The sequence below is a fragment of the Mustela putorius genome, unplaced genomic scaffold (genome assembly GCF_011764305.1).
Source record: "Mustela putorius furo isolate JIRA1106 unplaced genomic scaffold, ASM1176430v1.1 tig00003853_pilon_pilon_pilon, whole genome shotgun sequence".
NCBI classification, from domain to species: Eukaryota; Metazoa; Chordata; class Mammalia; order Carnivora; family Mustelidae; genus Mustela; species Mustela putorius.
This window is the reverse complement of record NW_025422005.1, coordinates 78,523,586-78,545,488: the sequence shown is the minus strand read 5'-3', so window position 1 is coordinate 78,545,488 and position 21,903 is coordinate 78,523,586. Positions and strand designations below refer to the sequence as shown.

The 21,903-nt window shown below is 40.6% G+C and overlaps 1 protein-coding gene and 1 pseudogene across 1 annotated transcript in view; one reads left to right on the top strand and one right to left on the bottom strand.

Moving 5' to 3' along the window:
• Nucleotides 1-894: 894 nt before the first annotated feature.
• DIPK1A (divergent protein kinase domain 1A) overlaps nt 895-21,903 on the top strand; it is a 124,190-nt gene continuing 103,181 nt past the window's right edge. Inside the window, exon 1 of the mRNA XM_004752592.3 lies at nt 895-1,049. Within this exon, the coding sequence (XP_004752649.1) occupies nt 996-1,049 (54 nt within the window). The 5' untranslated portion in view covers nt 895-995. The remainder of the gene's footprint in view (nt 1,050-21,903) is intronic.
• Nucleotides 4,788-5,222, bottom strand: LOC123387363 (annotated as a pseudogene).

The window sequence follows — 21,903 nt, the reverse complement described above, 5'->3', positions numbered from 1 at the left end:
TATGTAGCCTTCCCTGAGTAACTATGCCACGTCCCAGGTCTCCTATCTTCAGGAATACATTTAATTCAGTACTTTTTTTTTTTTTTTTAAATGTCAGGGTTTCTGGGTGGGGCCAGGAAAACTCTGATGTTTGGAAACAATACAAACTTAAATTCTGAATTTTTAAAAAAGTACATTATAAAAAAAAAGTTCAAGGCCATTAAGAAGCGAAATGGCTTTGGGGGACACTCTCAGTTCAGCGGAGAGGAGCCCTGTCCGCGTTCGCTCCGCCACAAGCGCTGAGTCCTAGTCCTCAGGGGCAGCGCGCGAAGGCCTTTCGGGCTGCGGCAGACGCCCCCCGCCCAGGCCGCACCCGCCGCCGCGCGCGAGGGAGAACGAGCCCGTCTCCACGCTAGGAACCCCAAGCTTCCATTAAATTTCCGTGCAGCCCGCCCAGACACGTCCCGACTGATGGAGCACAGTCCAAAGGGAACGTCAGTCGGAACTGGAAGGGTAGCGGCGTTGGCGGGACGCGCGGCGCATGCAGCGCTGGGAGCCGGGAGCCAAGAGCTGGGTCCTCGAGGTCCGAAGGGTCGGCGCTCCAGCCCGCGCAGCACACAGCCAGCGCGACTCGCCCCTCCCCGCGTGGAGCGTGCGACACCCGGCCTTCCGCGACGCCCTCAGCCTCCTCCGCACGCCTCCCCTTTAAGCGCGAGGCGCAGTTGGATTTGTGTCGGCCGAGGCAAGGCGCGACTCCCCTTTATGGCGGAGTCGGCAGCCGCGGCTCTGATAGCCGCGGCGGCCGGGCGAGCAGAGCGGGAGGCCGAGCCTCGGGCAGCCGGCCGCCGCCACCGCAGCGGGGCCGGGGGGGAGCGCGGCGCTCGCTGCGGCGGGGGCGGAGGAGTGGGCGGGCCCGGGCGGGCTGGGGGCGGGGAGGAGGGGGAAGGCGGGGAGCCGGGTCGCCAGTGCTCGGGTCCGCCTCTGACTGCGGCGCGGCGGGGCGATGTGTGATTACCATGGCGAGGAGTCTCTGTCCGGGGGCCTGGCTAAGGAAACCCTATTACCTCCAGGTAGGCCGGCGGCGAGCCCGCTGGGCGCCCTCCCCCGCGGTGCGGGACTCGCCTGCCTTCTTCCTCCCTCCCTAGGTCGGCGCCCGCCCGAAACCCGCTGCCCCCTGCTGTCCGGTACCTGGCGGCGCGCCCTCCCCGGCCGCCGGGAGCCGCAGACCCTACGGCGGCGCTGCCCGCGCCCCCCATGGCTGCCCCGGCGCCTCTCGCGCTTTGGCCGCCGGGCTCCGGGGCCCGGGTCTCCCCGCCCGGGCTCGCGCTGGCGCCCCTAGTATCCCGAGAGCCCCGAGACGTGACCCGGGTGCGACCCTACGCCCCTAGTAGTTGAGGCTCGGCAGCTTGGGTTCGGGACGTGCGCCGGCTGCTCCCTGGTCTGGAGCTCTCCTGCTCTTCCCCCTCCCCCGTGGGCCCCGCAGGTCGGCTTTTCACGACTCTGTGTCTTCGGTCGGTGGTAGGAGAGGTGGTGTGTCATTCCACCATATTTTAGAAAATTATGGCAATTTGTCACATCAGGGTTTCCCCAGATCCCCGAGAAGCGACGTGTCTAGTGCTGAGCCTCTCGGTTCGATCTTTGCATCACACTCGTGATTTAAACAGGAGGTAGGACTCGGAAGCCCGAAAGAGGCGAATGGGTGTTTGCTTTCCAGAAGGAAAGGGGACAGTGCCGATCTCAAATACCCCAGAAATGCAAACGTAATTCTCAGTCATGTCATGTGTACTGTTCGCGTGTTAATCTTTCATGATTTCCCGTTCCACGCTCTGTGCAGCTGCCAGTCTATGTCTTCGAACCCTACTACTGCCTTCACGTACTGTTGGTCACCAGGGGGACCTAGTAGGCACCGTGAGTAGCTGAGCGCAAATCCATCACCCCAGTGGAAAAACAACTACAAATCAGTGTCTCGCGTGGGTCGGCAGTGTTGTCTGCCTTCAGAGGACAGTACTTCTTTTACCGCTTACATTAAAAAGCTTAAGGTATTGATAGATGATTTGGGGATGGGAAGTCATGCTCAGTTGGCGCTTTTATAAATTATTTTAAAAGTTGAGGAGAAGCCATCAAGGGGCAAGTAAATCTTTCATTCTTGTTTGGAAATTGCATATGTAAATCGTTACCCTCAGTGAATGATGTACTGCAAATTGGAAGCATGATTTGACAACCCATGATATAGAGACTACAGGAGTAAAGCTGAACGAATGCCCTGAGTAGCAGCTTGTAGCAGCTCCAACAGTAGTAATTACGCTTGAGTACAGTAGAGTAACGCAGTGTAGAATTTAGCCCAGGCCAGATATCTCGTTGTAACCCTCTATGGGAACAAACAACAACAACAAAAGTCTTACCAGACTCTCTCCCCAAAATAAGTTTATTGGGATATTTATTTATTTATTTATTTATTTATTTTTTTGCTAAAACTAGGTGTGTGTGTGTGTGTGTGTATGTATTTTTTTTTTTTGATTCTGCGGCAGACTTTATTTTAGACTTTGACTAGTTTGCCTCTAAATGTTCTCCATAAATGTGGCTGTGACGTGTTTTGGCACCGTAACTCAAGAGCTTTCAGATTGGCTGAATTAAGATTAGTTTTACAAACAGTTATATTTCCATTAATCACAAACTTTTGGCAGTTCTGCCTTTCTGAATGTGCACATCATTATCTATTACTAAATTAAGGTAAACTTGGATTTTAACCATTTCAAAAGGATTTAGGAGCACAGTGATATTTTAGTAGGCTACCTCTATATAAAATAATGATTAAATAATATTAATTTTAGTATTATATTTGAGATAAATAAACTTGAAACTTGGGAACTGGTGTCTTAATGTCTTGGTATTAGTATTTATTCCCTTTATGAATTTCTTGTTAGTTGTCCCTCATTATACTATTTCGACTTAACCAGTTTTAAAAAAATTACTTAAGTGTCACCTTTTTCTGTTCCCTGTTTTCTAAATGCCTCATCTTCTGGTTTTACGATTTCTCTACTACTAAGCACTTCAACCTTGAAATTGTTTTGGGCAAAGTCAAAACATTTCCAACTGAGATTATCATACAGCTGCTCAAGTTTCTTAGCCACTGAAGATTGAATTAATATATACAGTACTCCCTTTCCTCTTTTATTGTTTTATTTTTCCTGAGACTAAAATTGTGTTCTTTTAGAAACAGCATGAGGCCTAAGAACAGAGCTGATCTTTGTTCATTTGTGCTTCTGTTTCATCATGACCTTGAAAAAGTTTCCTAACTTTTTAGTTCCATATTTTCCCTATCATAAAATGGAGATTATAGTTATTAACTGAGTATATCACATGAGCGTAGTGAAGCCAAGCTAGATGAAGTTAAATCGTTTTTTGTGACATTTTTACTAACTTCAAATAGAAAAGCATGTGAATTTAAATGGTAAGTACATATAAGTAAATATGTTGAATTCCTTCATCCAAAGGTTTCTGGCTTGCCCCTCCATTTTATTTATTTATTTTTAAAACATTTTATTTATTTATTTGACAGACAGAGATCACAAGTAGGCAGAGAGAGAGAGGAGGAAGCAGGCTCCCTGTTGAGCAGAGAGCCCAATGTGGGGCTTGATCCCAGGACCCTGGGTGAAGCAGAGGCTTTAACCCACTGAGCCACCCAGGTGCCCCAGTATTTATTGAGCATTTATTGATATTGACCCAGTTTCACAATGACTTATCATATTGACTAAATCATTGATTTAATATTTGTTGGAGGCCTGTCACATGCCAGAAACATTGTGAGGTCATAGCAATTCGACTACAGCTAAGCAAACATCTTTATGATCCTCATGGAGCTTAAAGTCTAGTTAGAGGCAAATGTTAAATATATGTGCTGCCGAAGCGAGCACGAGGCCAACGTTAAATAATTTCAAAAATGTATAATGACAACAGTTGGTGCAATGAAGGAAAAGAGAAGAAGCAAAAGACTACCTGTGAGTAAGAGAACAGTCTCTTGCTCTTTTAAAACCTTTTACTATAGAAATTTTTATGCATACATAAGGCAGAAAAGAATAATAATCTCTTACCTACCTATCACCTGCCCTCAACAATTATCAGTATTTTGTTTCATTTCTCCTCTCACTGTCCTCTTTGCAACTGAAGTGGGGTTTTTATTGGATTATTTTTAAAATTTTTTAATTCTAGTGTAGTTAACATGCAGTGTTATATTAGTTTCAGGTGTACGGTATAGTGATACAACAATTCTATACATTACTTGGTATTCATCAAGATAAGAGTACTCTTAATCCCCATCACCTATTTCATCCATCCCCCCACATGCCTCCCCTCTGGTAAGCATCAGTTTGTTCTCTATAATTAAGAATCTGGTTTTGGATGATCTCTTTTTTTCCTTTGTTCACTTGTTTCTTAAATTCCATATATGGAATTTGTTTTTCTCTGACCAACTTATTTCACTTAGCATTATACTCTCTAGTTCCATCCATGTTGTTGCAAATGGCAAGATGTCATTCCTTTTCATGGCTGAGTTATACACACACACACACATATATCTCCCACTTTTTTATCCACTCATCTATTGACAGACAGTTGAGCTGCTTCCATAATTTAGCTATTGTAGATAATGTTGCAGTAAACATAAGGGTGTGCTAATCTTTTTGAATTTGTGTTTTCATATTCTTTGGATAAATTACCCAGGAGTGAAATTAATAGATGATAGGGTAATTCTTTTTTAAATTTTTTTATTTAATAAAGTTTTTTCAAAATGTACAGTTGGTAGGATCTGTTCATGCATCTTCACCAGCAGCTGGGTTATCTCCACCCTTGGTATTTCTTGTGTAAATTACTTGAGCTCTGTGCTTTGGAAACAAGTTTCATAAGTTTTTTGCTAAGGAACTCGTGGAGGGCTGCCCTGGCTAGGAACCTTGGATCTTCAGTCTCTCAGAGACAACAGCTGAGGTTATAAGCTTATAGCTGAGAACTTCCTTATAGAGTTTGTCATATCTTGCTTTGTCAAACAAGACCAGGTTATTGAGCTTGCGCTGAACTTTGCCTTTGGATCACTTCTTTTTGGTCTTAGCCCAGGTTTTGTTCACTGGGTCTTTTTCTTTCTTGGTTGACTTTCTGGCATCTTTCTTGTCCTTGGGTGACATTGCAAAGCTCAGAGAACAACAGCCACCCCTGCAGCCTCACTAAAAGACCAAATGCTATTTTTAATTTTTTGAGGAACCTCCATACTGAATTCTGCAGTGGCTGCACCAGTTTGCATCCTATCAACAGTGCAAGTGGTTTCCTTTTTCTCTACATCCTTACCAACACTTGTTGTTTCTTGAGTTTTCAATTTTAGACATTCTGGCAGATGTGAGGTGATATCACATTGTGGTTTAGAGTTGCATGTCCCTGATGATGAGTGATGGTAAACATCTTTCAATATGTCTGTTGGTCATCTGTCTTCTTTGGAGAAATATATGTTCATGTCTTTTGCCTATTTTTAAATTGGATTATTTGTTTTTTGGGTGTTGAGTTTTATAAGTTTTTTATGTATTTTGGATACTAACCCTTTATCAAATATGTCGTTTTCACATTCAGTAGGTTGCCTTTTAACTTTGTGTATTGTTTCCTTTTCTGTGCAGAAGTTGTTATTTTGATATTGTCCCAAAAATTTATTTTTGCTTCTGTTTCCCTTGCCTCAGGAGGCATATCCAGAAAAAGTTTGCTACAGCTGATGTCAAAGAAATTACTGCCTGTGCTCTCTTCTGGGATTTTTATGGTTTTAGGTCTCACATTTAGGTCCTTAATCTATTTTAAATTTATTTTTGTGTACAGTGTAAGAAAGTGTTCCAGTTTCATTCTTTTGCATGTTGGTGTCTATTTTCCTCAGAACCATTTGTTGAAGAGGCTTTTTCCTGTTGCCTCCTTTGTTGAAGATTAATTGACCATATAATCATGGTCAGTTATTTCTGAGTTCTCTGTTCTGTTTCGTTGACTTATGTGTCTATTTTTGTGCCAGTACCATACTGTTTTGATTACTACAGCTTTGTAGTGTGTCTTGAAATCTGCTATTGTGATACCTCCAGTTTTTGTTTGTTTTTTTTTTTTTTCAAGACTGTTTTGGATATTCAGGGTTTTTGTGGCTTCATACAAATTTCAAGATTATTTGTTCTAGTTCTGTGAAAAATGTTGTTGGTATTTTGTGAGGGTTTGCATTAAGTCTGTAAATGGCTTTGGGTAGTATGGACATTTTAATAATATTCTTCCAACCAGCTAAAGAATTTTGAAACAAATCTCACATATTGCATCATTCCATCCAAATACCTTATTATGCATTTCTAACAGTTAAGGATATTTTTAGACATAAATACAATACAATTATCATATGTAACAAATTTGATAACAGTTCCTTATTTTTCTCTGCCTTCCTTCTGGGTATGCATTACCTTGAGAACACTGATTGAATTTGCTATGGAGTGGGCTTCCTGTGATTCCAGAGGGTCTCTTGGCAAAAACAAAACAAAACAAAAAACTACCCCCTCACCAGCTTGTTCAGGCTGGGGAAAGAGTTCTTCTATGGAAACTAATTCTCATTTTGTGATTTGGGAGAATGTTTTAGAAAATAAATGTCTGGTTTAAGTAACATTTTCATGTAAATGTATTATTTTAGAATGAGGATGCATTAGTTAACAGGTGTAAAAGATCTTGCTTTGTTTGGGGGATAGGGGATGGAGTGAAGAGTAGGAGGAATTGGATTTCAAAGATGTGGGGGGTGAGGGTGGGGGGGTGATGAAGGGCCCAGCAAGAAGAGAGGGAAGTTGCAGAGACCAGCTTTATACAGCTGTAATTTTATTGTTTGTCTTCAACTGGGTAAGGTGAAAAAACAGATATGTCCTGAAGTGTTTAGTCCTCAGGGCATACAAGTTCTTTTCCTCCTACAATTTACAGGGAAAAAATTTTAATCAGTTGACTTCATTATAAAGGACTTTCAAATCCTGGAGTTTTTATTGGTCCAGATAACACAGATAATTGATAATGCTTCTAGAAAACTATAGCATTATGCAATTAATGATATTATTTTCAGCTGTAATATGGATTAAATAGGCATTTGTGGGCTAATGTGGGGGCCTAATCACTGCTTAAAGCTTTGTTTATATAGCAGAAGAGATTCTATGGCTCATGAAGAACTGTGTGGTATATCTACATAGTAGAATATTATTCAGCAAAAAAGGAATGAAAGGGCACCTGGGTGGCTCAGTGGGTTAAAGCCTCTGCCTTCAGCTCAGGTCATGATTTCAGGGTCCAGGGATCTAGCCCAGCCCCGCGTTAGGCTCTCTGCTCAGCAGGGAGCCTGCTTCCCTTCCTCTCTCTCTGCCTGCCAGTCTGCCTACTTGCAATCTCTGTCTGTCAGATGAATAAATAAAATCTTAAAAAAATAAATTCTAAAGAGGAATGAAGAACTGATATATACAATAACATGGATGAACCTTGAAAATATTAAATATATGAAGGAAGCCAGCCATAAAATACCATATATTATATAGTTCCATTTATATGAAATGTCCAGAAAAGGCAAATCTATAAAGACAGAAAATGGGTTAGTTGTTGCCTAGGACTGGGAGGGTTGGGGAGAAATAGATATGAGGTTTATTTTGGGGGTAATAGGAATGTTCTAAAACTGAGACTGTTGATGGTTGCACTCTATGAATATACTAAGAACCATCGAATTGCATGCTTTAAATGAATAAAATGGATGGTTTGTGAATCATCTCTCAATAAAGCTGTGGGAGAAAAAAAAAGGAAAGGAAATGAGTTTATCTCATTGATGTAGTCCTTTTCTCTGCCCCTTGTTGCAGATTCCACCAATGCCAGTTTTATGATGCAGGGAATACTTCTTCCAGAGAAGCGGAGCTGGTGTACTGTTTGTCTATGGGGCCTCTGTCAGCCAGGAAAGTTTGTGACCTGCAAACACTTAACTGATCAACAAGCGTCTCATGGCAAGGCATCATTCTCAGAGCGTACTACCTTGGAGTTCCATCCTTTCCAGCCAGTTTGTTGAAACCTTACCCAGAGATAGTACTTCCTGGCCTTGCTAACCATTGTGGCACACTGAATAGAGTCCTCTGTCAAAAATTATAAACTGTGGGTCTGTTAACCAGCTCAGACCATTTTCAGGCAGTGTTTTTTTCCCACACACCATTATGATGATACTACTTGTCACCCGCTGGGTGTTGTGACCCAGAATGACAACTGTGTTGATCTGTTTTTAGCAGTGTGTTTTCTACAAATTAGGATCTGCTTTGTTTAGGGTTTGTTCAAGGCTGAGTGGGACTGATTACACAGCCCTATAATTCCTTGTCTTTTTAGTTTAGAATACCTTCTTCTTTCTCACTATCATTAAGTCCTGGAAGAATGAAAGTGAAGACAATTTAGAGCAATTCTCTATATTTAGATTATACACATTTCCATTCTAGTCATTCTGTCTGCATGCCCTGTTGCATTGAAAAAGCTGCTGAAATTCTAATGGAGTTTGAAGTTTGAGACATGTAGGTACTTATAAAGGTTTTCAAGCCCTTTAGATTGCAAAAGTTTTATATTTCTTAAGGCATCTTCTTAAAAATGACTAACAGTTCCAATTATATGTTCAGTAGACTTGCCCTGAAGGAATGGATGGATAGCATGTTCTTATCAGAGCGTGGGCACTTGTTTAACATTTCTGATACCAGACTCTTTGGTTTTATTTGTACTGTTTCTCAAACATGACTGCTATAGATGGTTTCATTCTTTATGACTTTGTGTGGCTCTTTTGTGGGATTTAGTGCCAGATGGGGTTACTGATCTAGATTAACTGGTAGTAAGTGATGGTGTTGACAAATATGGTACTAAGGGTATTACAGCTTCTTGCCTGTTTTCAGCCTCCAGGATTATTTTAGATCTAAAGATAATTAGAGCAGGTAGTGGTTCCCTCTTCCCCCAAGGCTATAGGTGGTGTGGTTCTCATCATGTTTGTTAGACCTGCCGTTCAGAGCTTAACTTTTGCTTTTGCCTGAAACTAAATCTCTAAAACTATAATTAGCTTCCTGAGACATTGAGAGCATATGCATCCCATAATGTCTTAAATTCAAGCATAAAATTATAATGTAGCCATTGATATTACCATTAATTGCTTTTTACCTCTGTTAGGAACTCAAAGAAGTGATGAATTCTCAGACAGACTGCATCGTCACCACACTTTCGGGTTGTAGCATACAGTAACAGTGCTGGTTTCTTTATTGTAATCTTTCCAATGCTGCCCTGGTTTTCACTTTGATGTATTATAGAGTTGTTTTGTATTCTCTGGAGAAGTTCTTTCTTTTCTTTTTTCCCTTTCCTTTTCTCTTTTCCTTTTCTTTCTTTCTTCTTTTTGTAGTTAGGTACATTTTAATATTTTCATTTCTTTCTTTCTTTTTTTTTTTTTTTAAAGATTGATTGATTAAAGATAGAGTGAGCGCACATGCAGTGGGGGGTGGAGGGATGGGCAGAGCAAGAGGGAGATAGAGTCCCAAGTCAACTCTGTGCTGAGTGTGGAGCCCAACATGGGGCTGGATCTCTTGACCCTAAGATCAGAGTCAAAACCAAGAGCTCAACCAACTACCAACCAGGGGCCCAATGTTTTAATTTCTTAAAGTTGCTTTGAAACAATGCTGTATCATTCTGTTAAATACCATATTTTTATATCATTTTGTTGAAAGCTAAATGTCTCACATTTTTAAACACATTTCTAGACATTCAAATATTTTGCAAATATTTTTTAAAATTTTAATCTACAAAGTATATGAATTTAGAAAAACTAAGATATTATAATGTAAACATATTAAAAAAAAACTCCCAAAATATTAGTGGATGAATTTTTCTTTAGAAATAAGTAATTCTTTTGTGGGGGGAGTTGACAATATTTCATGAAATTAAATAATTATCTTTTTTAGATGTGATTCTGGTATTGTGGTTATTTTTTTTTTTCGTTTTGTTTTTTTATTGTGACTCTAAACATACAACATAAAATTCATGATCTTACTATTTTTAAGTATGGTACGTTAGTGTTAATTATGCACATCGTTGGGGTGCCTGGGTGGCTCAGTTGCTTAAGCAACTGCCTTTAGGTCAGGTCATGGTCCCAGGGTTCTGGGATTGAGCCCTACATTTGGCTCTCCGCCCAGAGGTGAGTCTGCTTATCCCTGTCCTCCCCAAGTCGGCTTGTCTCTGTCCTTCTCCATTATGCTGTCTGTTGTTCTGTCTCTCTTTCTCTTTCAAAGAAATAAAATTTATATATATACACATATATATATGCACATTGTTGGCAGCAGCTCTCTGGAACTTTTTCATTTTATAAAACTGAAACTCTGTATTTACTAAACAACACCTCCCCATTTTCCCCTCCCTGCCAGCTTGGTAACCGCATTCTACTTCCTGTTTCTATGAGTCTGACTTCTTCAGATACCTTCAGATATAAGTAGAATCATGCAGTATTTGTCTTTTTGTGACTGACTTACTTCACTTAGTGTAATGCCCTCAAGATTCTTCCAACTTGTACCATATGACTTGTCTTTGTAAAGGCTGAATAATATTTGTAATATTCTACTATATGTATAGACCATACTTTCCTCATCCATTCCTGTCTCTGGACATTAGGTTGCTTCTGCCTCTTGGCTCTTGTGACCAATGCTGCAGTGAACATGGGAATGCTAATGTGTCTTTGAGATCCTGCTTGTAATTATTTTGGACATAGACCCAAAAGCAAGATTGCTAAATCATTGGGTAATTCTATTTTTAATTTTTTGAGGAAACTCCACACTATCTTTTTATTGTGTCTACCATTTACATTCCCACCAGCAGTGTGCAAGGACTCTCCTTGCCAGCACTTGTTCTTTTCATTTTTTGTTGTTGTTGTTGTTTTAATAGTAGCTGTACTAACAGGTATGAGGTGGTATCTCACTGTTGTGTTTTGTTTTGTTTTTTAAGATTTTATTTATTTGAGAGAGAGAGAGAGAACAGAGGGAGAAGCAGATTCTTTGCTGAGCAGAGAACTGCATGCGGGGCTTGATTCCGGGCCTTGAGGTTAGGACCTGAGCTGAAGACAGGTGATTCACTGACTGAGCCACCCAGGTGCACCTCTCAGTCTGGTTTTGATTTGAATTTCCCTGACAATGAGAGATGTTGAGCATCTTTTCATGTGCTTGTTGGCCATTTTCATGTCTTCTTTGGAAGAAGTTCTTTTTTTTTTTTTTTTTTTTTTAAGATTTTATTTATTTATTTGACAGAGAGAAATCACAAGTAGGCAGAGAGAGAGAGAGGAGGAAGCAGGCTCCCTGCTGAGCAGAAAGCCCGATGCGGGACTCGATCCCAGGACCCTGAGATCATGACCTGAGCCGAAGGCAGCGGCTTAACCCACTGAGCCACCCAGGCACCCAAGAAGTTCCTTCTTGATTTGTTGTTTCAGATTGATGTTTTTTCAATAGGGTTGTGGGTTAATATAAACTCAGTTCCCCTTTCTGTCCTAAGAACTGAGTGATCATGTTTGAGGATATTCTTGCAAGAGAGATTTATAACGTGCTGATGACCTTCTGAATTAATTACTGCATCCATTTTAGAGATGCGTGGTGTCAGAGTCATAGACTTACAGATCCTAGAGCTGGCACCACAAGTTTTACTGCCTGCCCCCCAACTGCTTGAAAATTAGAGCTTCTTATTTATATTGAATTTAAAACCTTGATCAACATGCCAACTTCTGTGCCATTGATTAGATCCAGGTTTTGAATAAAAAGTACTAAAGGGGGGTGCTTGGGTGGCTCAGTGGGTTAAAGCCTCTGCCTTCCGTTCAGGTCATGATCCTGGCATCCTGAGATCGAGCGCCGAGTTGGGCTCTCTGTTCAGCGGGGAGCCTGCTTCCCTTCCTCTCTCTCTGCCTGCCTCTCTGCCTACTTGTGATCTCTGTCAGAAATAAATAAAATCTTTTAAAAAAAGTGCTAATGGACTTTTTTGAGATAATGGGGAAATTTAAAAATGGACTACACACGGGATGGTATTGTATCACTGGTAAACTGTGTTATTTAAGAGTGTCCTTATTTTTAGGTGGTATAAACTGAAATATTTAGGGTAAAAAAATACTGCAGTGTCTATAATTTACTTATAAATTACTGAGGAAAATTGTTTATATATACATCATGTATAAAGAGCAGGATGGTTTTTTTTGTTTTTGTTTTTCATTGTTTGTTTTTTTTTTACTTTATTTGAGAGAAAGAAAGAATGAGAGAGAGAGAAAGCATGAGAAGGGGAAGGGTCACAAGGAGAAGCAGACTCCCCACCGAGCAGGGAGCCTGACGTGGGACACGATCCCGGATCCTGGGACTCCAGGATCATGACCTGAGCCAAAGACAGCCACTCAAACAACTAAGCCACCCAGGCACCCCAAGAGCAGGATGTTCTAACCTCAGCACTATTGACATTTTGGGCTGGATAATTATTTGTTGTGTAGGGCTCTGTTTTGTAGGATGTTTAGTAGCATCCCTGGCCTCTACCCTCTAGATACCAGTAACACCCCCAGTAGTGATGATCAAAATGTCTCCAGACTTTGCCAGATGTTCCTAGTTGAGGATCACTGATACAGAGAAGAAGAAAGCAGGAGAGATAGAGATATTTATGTTATATCTAGAGAGAGTGACAAAACAAGCAAATGTTAGCAATTGATGGATATAGGTATAAGGGTATTTTTTAAATACTATTCTTTTAAATTCTCTACAGATTTAAAGATATTCAAAATAAAAGTTTCGGGGAAAATAAATTAGGCTGGATTTCATAATAACCGAGTATTATTGGAAGATGTGTGAATTCTGTCCAAAGTTACATTAAGGGTTGAGAAAATGAGATTTGATAGAGCACATCTGAAGTCAGTAGTTTAAAAAAATGTGTTAGTTTTCCAGTGGCCCTCGAACATAGTACCACAAATTTATCAGCTTTGACCAACACCCATTTGTACCCTTATCTCACATTTCTGTAGGTTAGAAGTCTGGGCCCAGTTTGGCCTAGCTCATTCTCTGCACCAGATTTCAGAGGTTGAAAATCAAGGTGTCACTAGGGTTGAGTTTCTTTTTGGAGCTCTGGGGATGAATTGGTTTCTGTTATCAGAATTCAGTTCCATTCTATTATAGGACTGGGGTGTCTATTTCCTGGCTGGCTCTTGGCTAGGGTGGTTCTCAGCTTCTAGAGGCCACCTACATTCTTTGGTTCATGGCTCCCTTTTCCATCTTAAAAGCTGCAAGAGTGGTAGAGTCCTCTGCATGCTTCACATCTCTCTCGTTTCCTCTCTGCCCTATGCTCTGGTTCTTCTGCCTATCTCTTCTGCTTTTAAGGGCTCATATGATTACATTGGGTATACCCAATGTATACCCAGATAACCAAGGATATTTACTTCAAAGTCAGTTGATGAGTAACCTTAATTCCAGCTGCAAAGTCCCTTTATTGCAGTACCTAGGTTGTTTGAATCAATAACCAGGGGGTAGGAATCTTGAGAAACATTTTTAGAATTCTGCCTACCACAAAAAGAATACAACTGAATTCTGACAACTAAAAAAATCAATTATTTCCTAAAGTATTTTTTTTTAAAGATTTTATTTATTTATTTGACAGAGAAAGATCACAAGTAGGCAGAGAGGCAGGCAGAGAGAGAGAGAGGAGGAAGCCGACTCCCTGCCGAGCAGAGAGCCCGATGCGGGACTCGATCCCAGGACCCCGAGATCATGACCTGAGCCGAAGGCAGCCGCTTAACCCACTGAGCCACCCAGGCGCCCTTATTTCCTAAAGTATTCTACTAGTGTCTTCTCCATTACTATTAGGTTTAAAAATGTTGTCATAGAACAGATTTTATGAGAGTTGTGTAGATTTTATAAGAGAGTTGTATTTTTTTGTTTATTTTTTTTAGTAATCTCTACACCCAACGTGGGACTTGAACTCAATGACACTAAAGTCAAGAGTTGCCTACTCTTCTGACTGAGCCAGCCAGACATCCCAAGAGATTTGTATTTATCACTCCAATAATTACTATGGGAGGAATCATGGATATTTATTAAAGAAGAAAATGCAAATTGCTGCTGAACATCACATGCAAAAATAATTGTTTTTACAACAGATACTATTCTTAATACTTTTGTACCCCTATACAAATGAAAGTTAAGAGCATGAAAATTGTACCTTATAAACTCTAAGAATGTCTCCTTATTACTATAATTAATTAGAGTCGTTTTTTACCCCTTGAAGAAGACAACACTTGGTTTTGTTGTTAATGTGCCAGCTGACATTCGGGCACACCTTATCCAGCCAAGCCAGAGCCTATTTATGACCCTCGTCTTGTCCTTTGTCCTGAACAACTCAGGTTGTTCAGTGTAGTACACATGTGTTTACATGCATTCAAAACTAGTCTGTAACCACTCTAAGACACTGAGCTCTGGTAGCACACACTCCTGTCTCCTTTATTCTGGCACCAACACCATCTTATCACCGTCTTCCTAATTGAGGCCTTTGCCACTCCCGTGCCTTTCATTCGGCGGATCCCTCTGGCTTCCCTCCCTTCCCTATTCAGTCGCGATGCCACGACCTGTCATTTCAGCTGCTCTTACTGGCTCATATACTACCTCCTTGTTGCCCTGACCTTTCATTCTTTCCTGATTCTCCTGCCCTTTCCTTTAGTCTCTTCAGTCCTTTGCTCCCCGCTTTCCCCAGGACTCCAGCCTTCTTTGGCTTCTCATCTTGTATAGTCTCTGTGGGTAATTGCAGCTCTTCACTTGGCTTCCAGTACAACCCAAATATTAATGAGTCTCAAGGTGTACCACCAGCCCGAACCTCTCTTCCAGAACTTTAGATCTGTACTTCTACGTGCTTATTTGTTACCTACTTGGAGATGGCACTTCATATTTCTAAAACTTTTTAAATTTAAATTCAGTTAATTAACATAAATGTATTACTGATTTCAGAGGTACAGGCCTTTGATTCATCAGTCTTACTGACGAATCCCCAGTGCTTGTTACATCACGTGCCCTCCTCAATGTCCGTCACCCGGTTACCCCATCCCCCTACCCCCCTCCCCTCCAGCAACCCTGTTTGTTTCCTATGATTAAGAGTCTCTTATGGGGCAGTTCTTATTTAGCATGTCCTAAACTAAACTCCACCCCCCTCAAAACTTGCTTCTTTCCCTGTTTCAGTTAGTGATACTCTCTACTTACTCAAGAGCATTTCCTTGATGATTAATAGTGATGAGTACTTTTCATGTACCTATTGGGCATCTGTCTCCTGCTGGTAGGATTCTCTACTTCTCTCTAATTGGCCCCACTATAATAGCCCCCAGAATGGCCTTCCTGCCTCATTATCCCTTTGAGCTCCATTTTCCATGTTGCTTCTAAAGTAATGTTCCCCCAAATGCACATCTGACCTAGTTCGGGAGACTGCAGAGTTCTGAGCATGGCCCTTCATTTCTGGTTCCTTCCTGTCATGCTCTTTCATTCCTGGTACCACCACCTCATGCACCATTTGCCCTAATGGTCCTGAAAAACTTCCACCTTACCAAATCACCATGCTCATTTATCAGCCTGTCTACCCTCCCCCACTTTTTCTCCTTTGCCCTAGAATTTCTTTCCCCCATTTCCCTGCATTGCTCTCTACCTGGTTTATTCTCAGTTTTCTACTTCTCCTTCAGGTTTCAATTCCAAAACTAAGTGACCTTTTAGCGATCCATCCTAACCCACACACACTCACACACTATTTGTGTCCACTTCTATGCCCCAGACTGTTTGTAAGATAGGAGGCACCGACTTCTCTTTCAGCATTTATGATACTGGTTTGTCATCACTGGTTTTATTGGCTTTCTTCTGCCCCAGACTGTGATTTCCATGAGAGCCAAGATGTTAGTTGTCCTTTTCTAGCCCCTGTGCCTAGCCCAGAGCAGATGTTCAGTAAACGTTTGTTGAATGAATGAATCAGCGTAAACACTGGTAGGGACAGAGTTTTATGGGGCCGATTAGATTAATTTTAAAAAGACTGATTTATTTTATTATTTTGTTATGGCATTTTTATTATTTATTTTAGATTTTATTTATTTATTTGAGACAGAGAGAGTGAGAGAGAGAAGGCATGAGTGGAGGTGGGGAAGAAAGGGTGACAGCGGTAGAGGGAGAACCAGACTCCCCACTGAGCAGGGAGCCTGATGTGGGGCTTGATTCCAGGACCCTGGGATCATTACCTGAGCCTAAGGCGCACGCTTAACCGAGCCACACAGGCACCACTGGTTTATTTATTTTAGAATGAGAGTGCAAGCGTACATCAGAGGGGGAGGCAGAGAAGCAGACTTCCCACTGAGCATGGAGCCAGAGGCTACAAGCCACACAGGGTTGACCTCACAATCCCAAGATCATGACCTGAGCTGAAATCAAGAATCCAGCACATAACCAACTGAGCCATCTGTGCCCCTAGATAAATTCTTTATACAAAAGAAAACATGTATGCAATAAGTAAAAAAGTACAGCTGAGCTTATGATGCACATGGTAAGTCTGCCCTTCTACTTCTCTGTATCCCCAACTTTACTTCTGAAAGTTAGCATCTTTGAACCTCCTATCTTTTGGGATTTCCTGGTGGCTACATCTCTAACTTCTAGATCTCTGTGTCTAAAAACTGTACACATCCTAGGAAGTATTTTGTTCTCATATACTTTTTTATATCTTAAAATGTTTATTTTTGTCAGAATAGCTGGTGATTTTCTGTTTCTGGTTCATTACTATAAGTGTTCCCTCTCCATAAAAAATGCATTCAAAATTATTCTGATACACTTTTAATGTCTGTTTTTATGTAAGTCACAAAATATATGTAATATATATTTGTAATATATATATGTGATATATATTTCCATTTCAGTTTATATGGAACATAAATAAGTAAATATACAAATGTCAGGGATTTGGGCTCTAAGATGTTTTCCTGAGAGCATTGTACAATCAAAAAGATTTGGGGCTACTGCTCCAAATAATAGAATTTTATCTGTTCGGTTTTTTTTTTTTTTGATTGATCAACTTCAGATATTATCTGTAGACTTTCCACTGTAAAAAATGAATGTTTAGCTCACAGTCATCTCATTCTTTCTTCCAGGGTTTGATATAGTAATTGTATTATTTACTTCCTCTGCTGCTTAACTTAGTAACTTTAGATAACGACAACTCTATTTTTCATTTCATCCAGTAAGACAGTCTTTGTCAACTCACCCACTTTTTAAAAAAGGGGCATTAGAACATGTGCTTCTTTTTCCATCTGTTCTTCTCACTTCCTGTCAGCAACACTTATTTTACATTGTCAAGGTTGATAACTTTTATATTTTGTCCTATTACCAAGGACAACCAAATCTCCATGTAAGTTGAATCTAAAAGATGAAAAATTATAAATAGTATCATACTGCCATGACCTGTTAATTTTTCCAGAAAGGAAAGTTTCCCTTATGAACCTGAGACCCACTGACTACAGCATGAAGTTACTTTCTCCTTGTCAGGAAAGCAGGTAGAATGAACAGACAAGGACAAATGCCTCTTGTTATTAAGCAGATTACTGCAAGGCTTTGTCCTTTTCCAGAAGCTAAATCATATTTCTGCCAGTAGGAAAGAGAACATGTGACGTTTGCACATTCCCTATAAAAAGTTCTTTTTGCTTAGAAATCATGCTTGCTTAGTTTTTAATATTCTAATCAAAGAATAAAAATTCAAAGCCTAGCCTTTGGGATCTGTAATGAAGTAACAAGAGTTATAATTTGTGATTACCACAGGCCACAATTTCTTCCCTGAGCAGTCAATATACCTTATTTTTCTGGATCGTTACCTGCTCAGCTATAGGGAGCAGACATTTCTTCTGACATCTGCCCCCAAATCCAGTGAGCTAGTTCTGGAGTGCTGGACCATTTGAATAATGAAAACAACTATCATCTTGAGGGAGAGTAGTACAGGTAGGAACTGGCTATCATTTGGTGCCACATTTATAGAAAATTAGAGTGAAACACTTTTGGCCAGTCTTTCTTTTAGGATCCCGAAATTTATGTCTTGAAGCCGAAGTATCAAAGTTAGTTCTGGCCTAAGATGAAGAGCATCTCTATTTATAGTATCCCCTAAAATATGATTCTATAAATATTTAGTGCAGAGCCAATTTGTGTGCTGGGATTACATTTCTTCCTTCTAGGGCTGGGTTAATGAACCCTGGACTCTCAAGATTCTGTGATCAATAACAACTATATCCTTTTTTCTCATACTCCATTAACTCCTTATAATCAGGGTACTTGTAAGCTTGCTTCATATTCAAAATGTAGCTTTTTTGTGCCTTTTTATCCCCCCAGGGAGTTTCTAATTGCCTTTCTTTTTCTTGTTCCTCCTCCTCCTCCCCTTCTACTTCTTCAGATATATGTCTTTGACATGGCCTTTCACTTCTTTATTCTCAGTTGTATTTTCTGTTCTGTGGAATCCCCCTTTGTACCCACATGCTTTTCCTAGGCCACTGCACAGCTGTCTTCCAAGGGTTTCCATCTACTCTTCTCCTGGGTTGGAGTCACTGTTCTTAGGATCTTGTGTCTCCCACAGAATCCACTTACACTGTCCTGATTTATTCCATCCTTTTACTGGAATGTATCCTGAAATGAGTTCTTTAAAAGGATATGTAGGAAATAAACTTTCTGAGTCCTGTCTAAAACTGTCTAAGTTGTACCTTCATACGGGTTTGTAGTTGACTTGGGTATAGTATTCGGAGCTGAAAATAATTTCCTTTAGAAAATGGGAAGACGTAGTTCCATTGTTTTCTAACATCCTCTATTGCTGACAAGAAGCAATTTGTCAGTCCTTTCTGGGTGACCTGAATTCCCTGTTCAGGGTCTCCTTTTTATACTTGTTTTGGAATTCTGTGAGGAAATGTTTAGATGTGGATCTTTTATCCGTTAGTTGTATTGAGCACTCACTGAGCCCTTTTAATCTTAAGACTTGGGTCTTTCTTCAGCTCTGGCAAATTCTATTATTATTGAATAGTTTTCCCCACTCTTTTTTCCTGTTCTTGGGTTGGCTCTTTACATCTCTTATGGTCTCTTTATTATTTCCATTTTTTTTTTAATCCATATGCTCTCATTCTGTGCTTCTCAATTTTGTTTTCCAGATCATCTGTTGATTTACTTTCCTTTTCTAATCACTCTTTAAATTCCAAGAATTTTAAATTTAAAGGGTTCTTCCAAGTTCTTTGTTCCTTTTTTGTGGTTTCCTATTATTTTATATGGGTGCAATACCCTCTTGAATCTTTTGATTATAGAAGTTTTTTTTTTTAATGTTTGTCTTACATCCCTTAAGTATATTTGTTCCCCTCAAGATTCTTTTTCCTGTTAGTTCTTCTGTATGTTTTTCTTAGTAGTTTCTCATGCTGCGCGTTTTCCCCCTGTGCCTTGTAGTCCCTGGTTGTCTATTCGTATTTTAGAAAGAAGGACTGAGGAACTGGTGTGGATTTTCTATGCCATTTAAAAAGCTGGTCTCTTTCCCCCTAGACCTGTCACCTGTGTGAATGGCTGACTGAGCCCCAGTGTAGAGCGAGATGACTTGGCTGGCCTGCTTGCTCTAGGCCTGTTCTCAGACTGTGCCTTTGTGCTAGAGGAGTGCTCTACTATGGGTAGACTGTACTCCCACTAGATGCCTTGGCTTTCCCCAGGTCATTTGTTCTTTTAGCGATCTGGCTTTTGGACCGAGGGTTAATGCCAGGCTGCCTGTGATCTGTGTGGGGGTGGGGGAAGCAGATGGGGATGCCAGCCAGCGTAGTTTCAAGTACAGACCTTTAATTATTCCCACTGTCTGTAGCCCCACTTTCCCCTTCTCTCCTCCCTTGTACCTGCTGGCTTGGAGCCCAGAGCCATCAGGTGTCCCTGAGCAGTTTGGCTGTCTGGATTCCTTCTAGCATTCCAGCAAGCATTTTGACTTCCAGCTCCTCTTAGTTCAGCTTGTGGCTGTGTATTTCTATGCGTGTCTCCTCCATCACCACAATTCCATCTGCTTTTTGAATTTTAGAAATTTGTTGTATCCTTCATCCACTGGTGAACCCCTTCACTTCTCTTTCCTTTTGTTATTATAGGTTTGTTGCCTCTTTTGTCTCCCTTATTTGCCTGTGGTTTTGTAAGCTTTGGGTAGTAAATGCACATCCTCAACCTCCCATCTTGAACTCAAAGTCCTGATATGAGTGTTAAACTGTCTCCCTTATGAATATTTACCTAACCTGTTTAACTTCATGGCTGCAGTGTCTACTTAAGCATTGCACAATTGATAAATTATTTCAGTAATGTAAGGCAAGAGAATTAGAGCAAATAACTTCAGAGAGATAAAGATCTAATGGCACAATTTTTCAGAAAATAGTGTTTAATAGCAACAGTTTATTTTAGTTAAAAAAGAGAAAAAACTGCTCAGTTAAAGATGAGAGTCTTAGAATTAGCTTCAGTTTTGTGCCTCATATCTATAGGCTGTTGTCAACGAGGATGTTAGCTGGTCTGCATCAGGTAAGGGCTGAACTTAAAGCAGTGGCTTGGTAGATCTCTGCTCTCCTAGAATTCACCGGTTGCTTTGGGAAGTTTTGGGAGTTGTTTTGGCACTGATGGATAAGTAATAAATGAATTTTAAATATAAGCAAAAAAAGCATCAGGCATTTCCGTGGACAATAAATACCTAAAATAGGTGACCTGCTAATGAGTGTCGGGACATCTGTTTGGCCAGCTGGTTGGAGAACCTTGCTGTTGAAGGGTTGGTTATCTGAGATCTGCCTAAAGAGCAGGGGACAGCCGGGCAAAAACTGGGATCTGGGCACTACCATCAGACAGCATATCCTTTCCACTGCTCAGTGCTTCCTACCCTTTGGTTTTGATCGTACTTCTGTCCTGCAAAGATTTTTATATTAATGTAATGAATTGCTTAAACATTTCTTAGCTTTTAAATAGCACTTGGGGTGAATTAAAGGTTCATGAGATAATTTATTCCCCTAGGACAGAGGAGGGATAAACAAGCCTTTTTATTCTGTGAGAGCAGAGTAGTTTGGTAAATGTAAAGGCCTTAATTATTATGCTTTAAGCAACAGCTTCATTTGCTTCAGTCTGATTCTCAGCTTTTAAGTGGGGTTCTTCTTTTGATAGATCATGTTGCTATTTCGGTGCCTGTCATTTTGCTCTTGCAGTTTCTCTCATCAAAAAGCATTTACTGCTTACTTCCGTGGACTCCCTGTGCTGGTGTTGATCTTGTGGATGGCAGATGCAGACCTCCCTTCTTTCTTTAAATTGGGTACACTTTTCAAGGAGTATGGGGCATAGATGGTTGGAGGGAGCCAGTCTGTAGATCTTTAAATTCCCCACGTACTTTTCCTAACATTGTTCTGCCTGAGAATGTGTTTCTGATGGAGGTGCAAGGTCTGCTCTCCTCCTTCTCCTTCACTGTTGCCCTTCTCATACCATTAAGAAAGAAAGGTGTACTGCTCTATATCAGATCTCCCAAAGGTCCCTGGATGTAAAAACCCCAGAGCGCCAAAGGGCAAAATTAAAAAGATTGGTGTCAGTGTGAAGATAGTGGATGACTAAGGGACACCAACTCACATAATGATAGATAAAAGTTCCTTTTGCAATTCAAATAGTCTCCACTTTTTTGCTCTCACAGAACTGAGAGAAGAACCTAATAGATTTGTTTGCTGATTAAGTAATATACTAATAGGTATATTTTTATGGTATATTACTGTTATCTTTTTTTAAACATCGTTCAAAAAATTTTAAAGAATTGAGAAGTAATTGCTCTAACAAGACTTCCTTTTTCTTCTTCTCATTTATGCGAAACCAGTTTCTCACCATTTAACTTTATGAAAAC